Raw genomic sequence first — 12,965 nt, 5'->3', positions numbered from 1 at the left:
TGACCCGGTTGTAAAAAAAAAAAAAAAAAAGAAAAAAAAAGGAACAAAAACACAGATTAGCTAGCTGTTTGATGTTCTGATCCTTTGTCTATAATAGCTTCTGTATCATTGAACCAGAATGAGCATGAAGCTCAGGGCAATTCAGCTAGTTTCTGGAGAACTTGTCACACAGTTATTTGCATGCTTGTTTAATGTGTAGTTGAAACTACTGAAATCAAACAATCAGCCCTATAGCCAGACAATTAGCACTCTTTAAAATAAATAAATTGTCAAATTACTCAATCAGAGCAGAAGATACAGAACAAAAATGGGAGGAAAAGCACCCTAAACTAAGAATTAAACACAAAAATAAACAGATGAGGAAGCCCACCAATACTTTTTGCATATAAATATAAAAACTGTGGTTGGTTGCCTTGACTCATATGATTCATTAATTTCTGCAACCGCAAGTTAATAAAAAATGTTTCCATTGGATTTTTACAAAACCAATACGGTACTTAATATTAAATGAATTCTTGCCCCCTCGCCTCCTCTACTTTCTACTTCTTTGTAAGCAACAAGTCAAAGAACCCAGTAATCTTTGGAGTACCTACCTGTTGTCTTAGATGTTGGACTAAAAATGGACATGGCATCTTTCCCATCAGGCACTGGTACAGGGTGTTCTGCTGGCGATCCATCCTTCTCAAACTCCTCCTCCCCCTAAAAAGATACACACTTGGTTCAGTAACATGTACTTTTATTATTTGCAGCATGTTTTTCAGGAGTAAAACATGATGCTAGACTTACTCTAAAAGGCAATGTCACAAAGGAAGTTATACACATAAAAGCAGACTATAGCTGACATGCTCTGTAATTCAAGTCAGAAGTTCCTTCAAAGTGCACTAACATGGTAAAGAGGATTTGCACGCATAACTGGCCCAGCTGCAGCATGGCAAGTCAAAGCTGCACAGGTTTCTAAGAGCCTGAATATCAATGAGATACACAACTAAAACACAGTTAAAACATAATTATGCCATTGTCTGTGGATGTTTATTATTATTATAAGGTTATGTGCATTCATATAAAAACTGTTAAAATGGTTTTAATGTGCATTAAAAGATTTAGCTTGATTTGACCTTTAAAAGCTAGACCTTCAATGTACATTGTTTTAACAAAAAAGTAGCTTTTCATATAGCTCCCTAATATGAGAAGGATTTCATATAGTTTTCTTTGCTTTCTGTCTAGTTGAGATTGAAATTTAACGAGTAAACAAATATGTACCTTTTGCTTTCTAGAAAGGTTCGGCTCCACTCCCATCTTGCATTTCTTGCTTGTGGTAGTGAAACTATACTTTATATCTCCATCCTCAAATGTATAAGGATCAGAGGTGTCACCAAAACCTTCACAAGGATGAAGGGGAAGCTGTTCCACATAGTTATTCTCTGCTACAACCTGTCGCTTTTCGTCCAAGACTTTAAAGCGTTTGTTGGGCTGAGACAGGAGCCTACAAGGAGGAAACATGGTAATTAAACATCATTCATCACATATTATTCTGAAAGTGCAAACATTGAACATCTGCAAATCAGTTTCTTTTCTTATAGCAAGACTATACATACATAATATTTGCATAAAATTCTTGCTCCACTCCTCACCTTTTAAGTGCAGTACCCTCGGTTCCCACCTCTGGCTTGGTCTCATGCCATTCTCCCTGGATTTCTGGTGGACGAAAATCTTGGCTGGCCATGTTTGGAATCTTGTATCCCTGCCACTTGTTTTCTGCTTGGTGGGTCTGAGGAAGCCCAGCACAATACAAACTTGTTTCACTCATTTCTGTCATGATTGGCATTCCAAGGCCAGTGGCCATTATCGTCCTGTCATCAAGTGGTTGCATTTCCAAACCATTAGGATAAAGATTTGAGACTGCCACCTCTTGATCAGGCACTTCAATCTCCTGTTGTGGTGGCTGTGGACTGAGTGTCGGGGGCATGGGAGAAGCGGGGGAATGTGGGGAATCTGTGGGATGTACTGGTAAAAGCTGATCTAGTTCTCCAGCCGAGGGCCCAGTTGGGAATTGTCGATTTGTGGTTGCTGGCCCATTTGTAGGTTCTGTTACTTGGCGCTGCTGCACAGTTTGTTCCTGTGTTAAACACTGCTCATTTTGCATGGGAGATGGGCGATGATGAAATGGAGTAGTGGCTTTTTTCTGCAGTTTTTCTGCCTTCTCCTGGCGATCGTTAGGTTTGTGCTTGGAAGATGCAGGTGGCTGAAGGGAAGCGTTACTAGAGGAGGGGGTACCTCCTACACAAGCCTGGGACACTGAAGGAGGACGACTTGCACTTTGTGCACCACGTTGCTTGGCCAGCTTGTGTCTGCAAGAAAAAAAGTCAAAACCACTTAGCAGAAAACATAAGTGACTTGGCATCTAAACAGAAAATGCCTAACTGGCAGAGTAAGTATCAAACAACTATTAAGTGTGAACTAGTTTCCTCAATCAAACCACTTACCACAATAAACACAATATTTGGTTTAGCTTTTTACATTAATTATGGCCATGACATTGAAGATATTTAATTGAAATAGACCCCAACACTAAAAACAACAAGAAAGCTCTGCCTAATATGTTGGCACTATATAAATGCAAAATATTATTATTATGCATGACATGTCAAAATATATAGCTAGTTTTACTATATTCTTTTCTAGTGACCCCACATTTTTAAATTAGGTATAAGACTAACAATTCTGACTTGTAAAAGTGTTCTTGATAAGGATGATGATTATTGATAATTGTATATGTTTTCTGAATCTAGGCGATATAAAACATAAAACTTTTTAAAACACCAGTACCTGTTAATTGGGATACACAACTATGACATAAAATCGAGCACTGCTGCAGAAAGAAAATATGTAAAACAAATAAAACTGTAATGTATATATGGATATACATGTAGATAGTTATATAAAAAGAAACACTGAACACTCCAAAGTATAGTAACCAATATCTGGCCTGAACATGAGAATTCATATAAACATAGTCCTCACCTGGAACATAAACAGCTAACCCTCTGGGAAGGATCCACAAAATCCCATCGCGTTCTACTCACTGATGCCTCTTCTTCCTGCTGGTTGGCACCAGATGTCCTTTAGAAAAGGAAGGCAAAACAAAGAAATTGTAAACAAGAGAAATGGTAGGTTACAAAGGATATCCCTTTTAGGAAAACACTGCCCCTATTAGCAACTTGACCCCTTCTTTATTTTAAGCTCTATAATTGCAAACAAATTTCACAGTGCTGCTCACATGTAGGGTGGGTAAGTCCCAAGCACATGCAAGCTGCATTCAGACTAACCGTTTTTGCAAGTTATTTTGAAACGCAAAACTGCTTGCAAAAGATGGTTAACACTGACCCGAATGGGTTCATTCATTATCCTTTCTGTTACAGGTGGTAGGCGGCAGCAGCATTGTCATGTGTAATTTTGGATGCTACATATGGCACTTAGTGGACGTTTGCCACCCTTGCCACCTCTATAGGCTTCAGCTGGTTTGGTTGCTTGCAAACACCTGAAAAAGCCTAGTAAAGACAGCCTCTGACTGCTCTGTTTTGCCTAGTGTTTGACAGTAGACATCCTGAGATGGAAGAAGCCATGGTAAAATACTGCTAGTGTGAACTTAGCCTTAGGTAAAGAGAGTCAAAAGGAAGTGTTCTGATGTAAGCTGTGTTGTCTTAAAAAAAATGAATGTTTTTTTTTTTTTTTTTTTTTTAATTATACATATACAGTTTGTGTGTTTTTAACATATTTCTGAACACATACCTTGAAGGGTTTCTGTTCAAGATGCATTCCCTCCATGCCCGTTGTGTCATGTGACTTCGTAATTTTAAATAGCTCCTTCCTGCACGCTTTGGACTGTGCCTCGTATGGTTAGCAGCATCTGCTGTTGTCTGGCTGCCCCCGTTTGCTGAGAACGGTCTAAATTCTCCTGCAAAAAAATAATAATATTTAAACGTTGCTATGCAAGATTAACAAGCTAATATTATGCAGTACATTAAAATATGTGAACATCTGCCCTATATGGAAATGACTGCACACCTACACCATTTGCCACAAGTATCTGAAGTTTCCAGAAATGCCCAGAAGATGGAGCCCAAGAACATGGAAAAGTTGACATTCCCTGTATCTACCACAATGTAAACTGAAAGTGTAGTAGAAAAATCACTGGTCTCTGGATGGTCAAGAAAACAAGATGCAGTGTGGAGTTCTGAATATGTAATGAAAATAAAAATTGTGTACATTAAGGTGTCTCTAAAGCATTTCCGATCTTTTCACATCCTAAACACACCAATAACTATCAGTTTATCAAAATCATCTGGCAAGTAAAAATAACTTGAGCAAGGTGATAATGTATTGCAGCAAACAGATGGGGTGGCTTTAATAGTTTACTTTTTACAGGCATTTATTTTACTTGGTGATCTTACAGATAACACACTTCTTGTTTTAGGTTATCAATGCTCACTCACCCACTGTATCTATGGAGAAAGCCATAATTATCACCAAGGCTGGGGGAATTAGTAGTCTGCAGAAGTAAGAAAAATTTCTAACAGTTCAACTCACATGAAATACCAAGGCACTTCTGGTATGGACAGGTTATTTTATGTATGTCCGAATAAAATGTTTCTTGGCCCGAAACATGTTGCCACCACTTCTAAGGGTTGCAAACTCTTGATATATACTATTTTTTTTTTTGCTGTTGAGTTTAAATATTCTTAAGGTGAAACTAATTAGAACTACATTTTTAAAAGAAGTGAGAGCAGTGAAGATAGTGAGAAATGAGCACAAACTAATTGCTGTAGGTCTCTAGATCTAGATAAGTCTGCACTTTGAGCATGTTTTTATGTAAAGGGATGTAACCCTTTGTGCACAATCACACTTACCAGGGACAGCCTGATCTGGTGAAGTGGGTGGAGTTAGGGGCATTCTACATGGGCTGGGGTCTTTATTAGCAGTGTTTTGCTGGATACTTGTGGTATTATGTACAGAGGGTCCATTGCTGGGTGGAACAGGCAGATCACTATGCGCTATTAGAACAAATGCTGAGGGGTACACCATCCGAACACCACCTAATTAAAAAAAGGATAGGAGGAAAAAAAAGAGAGAGTTACAAATTAATTAATGTCACATGAATTTTCCATTAAAGCCTCGTGTTAATGTGTGGATTGTTGCATTAGGCATAGTAATAACTTTTATGGGTTGTCAAAGCACAGAAGTGGCCCAAAAAATGACATGCAGAATTTTGTTCTGATGTGGTATTTCTCTGAACTGTGGTGCTTTGTTGTCTTATAGGGTTGAGCTACTACTCAGGTAACTATGTGAATAAAGGCATTCATTAACACAAATTACACCACGGCACTATAACACAAAGTGTTTCAGCTCTTACAGTTTCCTTATAGACAAGCAGATATTTCACGCACTGTACTTCGTTTTTTTTTGTTTAAGCATACTATAAGGTGAATTTCAACATACATTTATTTGCATGGTAAAAAAGTTCAAAAGCATAAAGAGTAATCACAAAACATACATACTTTTTTCACTTTATGTTCTCTTACCAGTTAAGACTTGCTTGAGTGCAAACATTTATACTGATAAAAAAGATGTTTCAAACTCTAATATGAATGTAACACTTCATTCATCCTATCATTGATTAGCTATTGCTGTACTATTCATGCAAAACTTTCCACTTATATATAGCTCTATCTATAAATCTGTTAACAATAGCTCCTTACCCACGATTACTTCTACTGCTGCAGGAAAGTCATCATCATAAAGCATTTCCTGATCTTCTTGTTGTTCCTTTCTGGCAGACAACACAGTAGGGTAGAAAGGCCGCCATTCCTCCAGCAGTTTTCGGGTGGTGGGGTCAGAGGTTTTATAAGCATGTCCAGTTAGGGTACCACTCAAACCATAAGGGCTTAGGATCACTGATGAGAAAAAGATTTAATAAGTCAATTTATATTCCTGCCAAATTTGATCATACACTTGTAGCAATACATTCATCCTTCTCTTAGATGTTACAGGTTTCCAGGCCATTGGTGGAAGATCCCTCCAACCACCTTTACAGATACACAAGGCTATTCTGGCCATTATGTGGATCAGAGAAATCAAATCAAAGGAGGGAAAGAAAGAGTATATGGCCTCGCAGCTAGTTTTGAGAAACAAAATTGTTGTATTTAAACACATTTAGTAAAGTAAACAAGTTCAGACAGATCTATACCTCATAACTGTTTGACACTTCACAGCATATGGGTAACATTGTACGTACGTACATTCAAGGATTACAAAAAAGGGTGATGAAGAAGACCGTGCTTAAAGCGTAATGAATCCAACACGTTTCGCCACAAATGGGCTTCCTCAGGGATAAAGATAAGCAAGCTAACGGTGTATTGAATTTGATAAAAGTTGCAAGGGTACAGTGCTGGAAATTAATGATATCTAAACGAAACTTTGACGGAGGTAAAGGCTGTATCCCAGGTCAGGAACACTTTGAGCACTCTAATCAGTTTTAGGACTGGGTATGGGGGGATATAGGTGACCCCAAAAGAAAGATGGTTTCATCCAAACGAGACTTGGAGCAGGTCAAAAGCAGGGACAGGCAATTAGCCTTCCCATTCCTGGAAACAGGAGTTGTAGATAGTTGCACAGGTGTTGAAAGTATCATAAGGCTCCAAAAAAAAAAAGGTAAGATGCTGCAAGCAGTATGCAGATGGAGAAAAAGGAAATAAAAAACTTTTAAAATGCCATGTGTTGGTCTACAAACAGCCAGAGAGGCTGTTTGTTGCTGACCTAGTGTTTCTGACCTGGGATACAGCCTTTACCTCAAAGTTTCGTTTAGATATCATTAATTTCCAGCACTGTATTCTTACAACCTTTATCAAATTAGATACACAGTTAAGCTTGCTTATTACCATATCCCTGAGGAAGCCCATTCATGGCGAAACGCGTTGGATTTATTACAGTCTTCTTCATCATCTTTTTTTGTATTCCTTGAATATACGTATGTAAAATGTTACCCATATACTGTGAAGTGTCAACAGTTATGAGGTATAGCTCTGTCTGAACTTGTTTACTTTACTAAATGTGATTAAATACAACAATTTTGTTTCTCAAAACTATCTGAGAGCCCAAAACCTCTTTCTTTCCCTCCTTTGATTTGATTGCTCCAATTTACACTAATTAAAGAGGTGGCTTAACCTTCACTGTAAAATTCTAGTAAGGGGAACACACCTCTCCTCTTATCTTTCATTATCTGGGTACTAAAGTAAAGACAACAGACTGTTGATCCAGGAAACATCTGATAGCCCCATGGGATCAGAAAGAAATGTTTTCCCCTGCTGGAACAAACTGCACCATTTTTTTTTTGCCTTCTCTGGATCAATTTTGTTTATAGGGTTTCTATCTGGGATATATTTTTTTTCTCTAGTGGCTGAACTTTATGGATGTATGTCTTTTTCAACCTATGTAACTATGTAATAGGGAAACAAATTCTAGCAACAGTCCCCCCAAAAACTGACTTTTCTCTTAGCTCTGTCTTCCATTCTATCACACAATATACAAACAAAGGACTTCACACAACGATCTTCTGATTGAAAGGTCTCAGTTGGGCTCACCTTGGCATGGTGTATGGGAGGTCTGAGCCAGGTGGAGATGATGTTGGTTGATGAGATACACTGGCTGGTGTTGCGCGATTTCCACACTTGTGCAAACACTGCTTTCCCCATGGAGAAAAAAGGTAAAGGAGCAGGAGAGGTTCTCGCTGAGGAGAAAAAGGCAGGGCCCACAGTTATTGATAAACTCACTACCGCTTAGAACCTGTCCTGAACTCATCCCTCCTAGGAGGTTCTATTGTTTAATCACCTGTAGTGTAGGAAGACATTAATATCAGATAAGACAGTTGTTTGAGGAAAAAGTGAAACCCTTTGCAACAGTCATACAGAAAGTCATACAAGAAATATATATCTATGTGGAACACAATATTCATATATAAAAACAAGCAATGCATAGTGCCTATGGAGAGATTTGCTGAGAAAAAGGAGACTATTAATAATCCTGACACAGTACGCTGTCCCAATATAAAGAGGCCTTCTGTATTTTTATTATTCTAGTATTGTTTAGTGTCAAAGATTTTCTAGGATACTGGAATGAGATAATCACTTCATGTAAAATGAAATGCTGAAATTATGTTCAGCCTAACTAGCCTAAAGACAAAAGTGGCATGGTCTGGGTAAATGACCTTATAGGTGCTCTATATAACCCCGGGGAGATCTCGCTATGTGAACAGACATACTGTAGTTGTGGGTGAGATTGGCTGTAATGATCAGAATCAGTGTCTGCATGCAGGGAGATAGATGGGAGGGGGATGCTGTCCTAATGACATCATGCCAGGAACTTGTCGACTTAAACCAGGTTGCCATAGCAACAGCTAATGTCTCCATGTCAGCCTATGCATAATTACAACACTGAGGAGGAAAACACACACATGTAGCGCACCAATACACACAAAGTAACACAAGGCAAAACCAGCACACACTGCTATTCTTACACCAATCACAGGACAGAAAGGAAAGAGGGAGGGAAATGTATGTTTTATTCAAAATAAGTATAAATCCTCACACAATTCTTCCGGCATACTGTCACAGCACACATGCCAGGAAGACAATCGCTACATGCACCATTGAACAGAATGCAGATTAAAGCATCTTTATAAAAAATTCATACTAACATGCAAGGGATGCTGGTGGTACATTATATTTATGTTCTTAAATGTGTTCACTACTTCACCACCAAAACACTTTACACCTGAGACATTTATCAATTACAACATATTGTACATGTGAATGTTTGCTGGGGAATTGGGGCCGGCCAGCAGACAAAATCCTAATCTACAGATGTCTGAACTGTGCCCCATGCATGCAGTAAATAGTAAAACCCCCTTTATAAATAAGTTCAGCAGGGTTAGATCTGTATTTTTTCCATTGTAACAAGTATAACAAGTATATAGACAAAACAAATCACATGCATCTTTATAGAGCAGAAGGACAACAACATACACTGACAGATCAGATATCAGACATCTTCAGGATGAGGAAGCTTCTCCTTGAAGCCTGTTTATTACCTTTTCGACGTGTTTTTGTCCTCCCTCTCACAGGGCTTCACAAACCATTTTCCAATTCGCACAAAACTCTTATCCAGCAAACATCTAGAAAGGACCAAAGCATGGTAAGAGAACCAGTTTAGCAGCACAAAATGATTAGCTACAGTGAATTCCACCCAAAACACAATAGGCAGACATTTTTTGGGGACGTTGCACCATAATTCTAGAAAATTTTGATAGTCGAAGATCACTTCATCACGTCACTTCGCTAAAGTTTAAGGGCCCAGTTAGACCAATGCATTGTGGTAATGTGCATGTTCCAGGACAATGTGATACCTAACATGCCACAAATCGGGTCTTCAATCGGGGCGATGCACCGGCAGCCCATTTACAGTAATATACAGTGTAAGGGCAATATTATGTGAGCACCACAAGTAACAGATGAGCTTGGTCTAAATGGGTCCCTAGACATGCTAAGGGTCACACCGAAACACAAGGAAAGTGATGTCATTTGAACATGAGGTACAGACACAAGTGAAATATTTGAAAAACATTATAAAGTTTATCTCGCAGTAAAAGTACATCAATATATGGAAAACTTGACCTGTAAGTGAAGTCAGATTTAAGAAAAAGCAGAGGATGATATTCTGGCATAAGTGGGATCACTGATGACTAAAGTGATCAGGCAGTGACATGAGCCATGACCCCTATTGGAGACACTAGAAAATAATATGAGGGGGGACCCTTTATATTGAAGTGTGATAGGTAAAGCTACATATGTGTCTACTGTAAGCTCACATCTAATGCAAGGCTAGCAGAGTCTTCACTTTGCATTAGTACAATGTGTATTGAGGAAATAAAAGAGTAGTTATTGCCGACACCCTTATATCTTACAGTCATAGTTACCTTCTGGCTTCAGTACTTTGAGTTACTGACCCAGAAACGTGGAATCCCCTAAATCTATGCCAAATTAAAACACCTGATCTGTATACATATCCCGGGTCTGCAACTCACAATACGGCATAGAAGCCAGGGAACCAATTCAAAATTTCAAAAGAAAAAACACCAATGGCCAGCCTTCATATACACTTTAAGACAAGTTTTATTCCTACTGAAGATTTATTCATACTGAAGGAATGGCTTACAACGAATTTCAATGTACGAAATACATCAAGGCTTCACAAACATGGCATAACCAAGTGCTAATGCATGAAAAACATTTATAGTCTCTGCTAGTCCAAATTTTTGATCTTCACCTGTTTACTGAAACAGAAGAAGTCTGTTTGTTTGTCTTTGGTATACTCCTGCATGGAGCTGCGGGGAAAACAAGTTCATTACAGAGGCATGGCTGCTAGCAAAGTCACTGGGAGTATGTGGCACAGATTTCATCATATCTCAGCAAAGTGACCCGCTGCCAATTATATACTAGAACGTATGGGTGACTGGTATACCCATCAGAGGCTGTGCATTGTAACACAACAAGTTGTCTGTATTAATTAGTCACACAATGGCCGAACACACACACACAAATAAAACATTCAAACAAACCAGTACAAAAATAAATCCCAATAAGCCATACATAGATATAAATGCAGTAACAGATCAAATATTTTTTACAAAATAAATAGAGAAAAGTAAAGCATTAAATAATTTAGCCCCTATACATCTTTATGGTGTGATTTATAGTGTTATCAAGTCAGGGCTATTACATAGCAGGCTGTGGTACTGAAAACATTTAAAGATGATTATGTTACACATAAAATTTGTTCTCATGTATAATATCACCCTAATCAATATTTAAACTGATATACTAAACAACCTTAAAAAATATTTAAAATCCATGATTTTCATTCTTCACTTTTGATTTTATACTTTACTGGCAGTAACCTCCCAGCTATTCATCTATTGCAGTCAGCAATCCAATACGATCCCTATATCAGCAAACATCTTACCTTTCCAGAAGATTGTGAATGGCCTTGAAGAGTAGTGTCCGACACTCGTAGGAAAGCCCATTTTCCCACAATCCCTCTTCCTGCACTGCAAAGGAAATGTTGATTACTATTAATTCAGACATAATACTAATACATAAAATATAAAATAAAAATTGTGTGACAGCAAAAGAATTCATAAATCAGATTTTATTTTTTTTTTTAACTTGACTAGCTTACTTATAAACAGGGCAAATTGATATGAAGTTAAAAGCAAAGCATCTAAACAGAAATATAATATTTGCACATTTTCCGTAATTATAGCAACTGCAATGTACCATTACATCTAATGTGCCTGTCAACCTATGCATTTAATTTCCAAAGTTTCGAAAGGTATGGTGTACAACAGATGACTTCTATTAGAAGAAAGCTAATAAACCTGGTTGGAAAGTTTTTTTTCATAGTCAGTGTGCACAGTATCCATTCCTAAGAAGTTGTATACTCAAATTCTAGTGCCACAAGAACACTTGCAACCGTCAAGACACATTTTAAAACCTCATAGTTTCACTTAATACCAGCACACAATGCAAATATGCATTGAAAAGCCATCTCGTGCTCTGACTGTTACCTATTAGTTACAACATTTGGAAAATGACAAGAAAATGAGGCTCTAGAATCATGAGTTTTGTCTGCCTATTTGTGTCATTATCTATACAAGGTACACATACATCAACAAGATCCAAGACTAAGATCAAAGTAACATTACAGTGAATCACAATAATGAAATCAAAGCATCTATACCTACACCTAAACACTGCAGCAAGTGTCAACAAGCATTGTTTTCTTGTGTCTGACCTGAACTTTGCTTTTGAAAAATATTTGACAAAACCTAACACAAAATTAGAAAAAAAAATAATCTTGGACACATTCTAATAGTGCTGTGAAGTTTTATGCTTGACAAATGTTTTTACGTGAATAACAAATATATTACACTAATAAAAAAAAAAAAAAAAAGATATGCTCTGCTTTTTTAGAGCTGCATCTCAAAAGCAGTGCTGAACCTTGATTTTTTTTTAAGCCAGGTGGGAAGAAATTGTAGGATGGTGGCAGCTGTATTGTGACCCAACTCATCAGTAACCACCCAAAAACAGGCGGGTGGTTGCAGAAAAGTGCCAGGTGGTGCGCCCAGCTAAAAGTAGAACACTGAAAAACATTAAACGGTAATGCCTACCCACAATGACTTTGCTGACCCCTGTCCACTCCTGAAAACTTTTATATTGAACATCAAAACTGAACCTAGCAGCAATGGAAAAGGTGCCCTGGTCAGATAAATCATGCAGGTGTGGTTTGTGCGGGTTCCATAATGAGAGCTGCAGAAGAAGGATGGGAGTCAGGCGACAAGGTGAGAGCAGGAGGAAGAGGGTGTGCAGGCAATGTGGTCCGAGGGAAAAGTAAAAGAGTGTGATAAGAGGAATGGAGGTTCAGGGAGCTTAGGTTGAAAATTTGTGATCACTTTTATGTCAAACAATTTTAGTGTTTGACATAAATTACACAATTACACATTTAGTAGAATAAACTCTCTCATTTATTATCCTATTTAAAAAACTAAGAAACATTTACTTTTCCAAGTGTCAAACTTTTTTGTTTTTAAATTATTGTTTTATGTTGCCCCATGGTCATCAATCACATCCAAAACTGCAGTAACAGATGATAATGGAGACCTAAGTTTAAATAAAATTGGTGGTGTTGAAGCAATGTAAAAACAGGCCATGTCCAAAAAATAATGGTAAAGTGTATAAGCTTGAGGTGTCTGCAAGAAGTTCATCTTCAAACCAGCAATCGTAGAGATTTCAGAGACATATTTGATCTGCTCTTCCACAGACACGGGATGGGTGTTCTTGAAAATAAGCAAATAT

The 12,965-nt window shown here is 37.9% G+C and overlaps 1 protein-coding gene across 1 annotated transcript in view; it reads right to left on the bottom strand.

Moving 5' to 3' along the window:
- The window catches only part of MED13L (mediator complex subunit 13L), a 77,721-nt gene that overhangs the window by 20,840 nt on the left and 43,916 nt on the right, over positions 1 to 12,965 (bottom strand). Inside the window, exons 3-12 of the mRNA XM_072415326.1 lie at positions 11,074 to 11,158; positions 9,143 to 9,226; positions 7,638 to 7,783; positions 5,757 to 5,951; positions 4,908 to 5,093; positions 3,790 to 3,955; positions 3,022 to 3,120; positions 1,632 to 2,348; positions 1,261 to 1,483; positions 594 to 699 (exon numbers count right to left, since the gene is read on the bottom strand). Of these exons, the coding sequence (XP_072271427.1) occupies positions 594 to 699; positions 1,261 to 1,483; positions 1,632 to 2,348; positions 3,022 to 3,120; positions 3,790 to 3,955; positions 4,908 to 5,093; positions 5,757 to 5,951; positions 7,638 to 7,783; positions 9,143 to 9,226; positions 11,074 to 11,158 (2,007 nt within the window). The remainder of the gene's footprint in view (positions 1 to 593; positions 700 to 1,260; positions 1,484 to 1,631; positions 2,349 to 3,021; positions 3,121 to 3,789; positions 3,956 to 4,907; positions 5,094 to 5,756; positions 5,952 to 7,637; positions 7,784 to 9,142; positions 9,227 to 11,073; positions 11,159 to 12,965) is intronic.

The sequence above is a fragment of the Pyxicephalus adspersus genome, chromosome 6 (assembly GCF_032062135.1).
Source record: "Pyxicephalus adspersus chromosome 6, UCB_Pads_2.0, whole genome shotgun sequence".
Lineage (NCBI taxonomy): Eukaryota > Metazoa > Chordata > Amphibia > Anura > Pyxicephalidae > Pyxicephalus > Pyxicephalus adspersus.
This window is presented reverse-complemented; position numbering and strand designations above follow the sequence as displayed.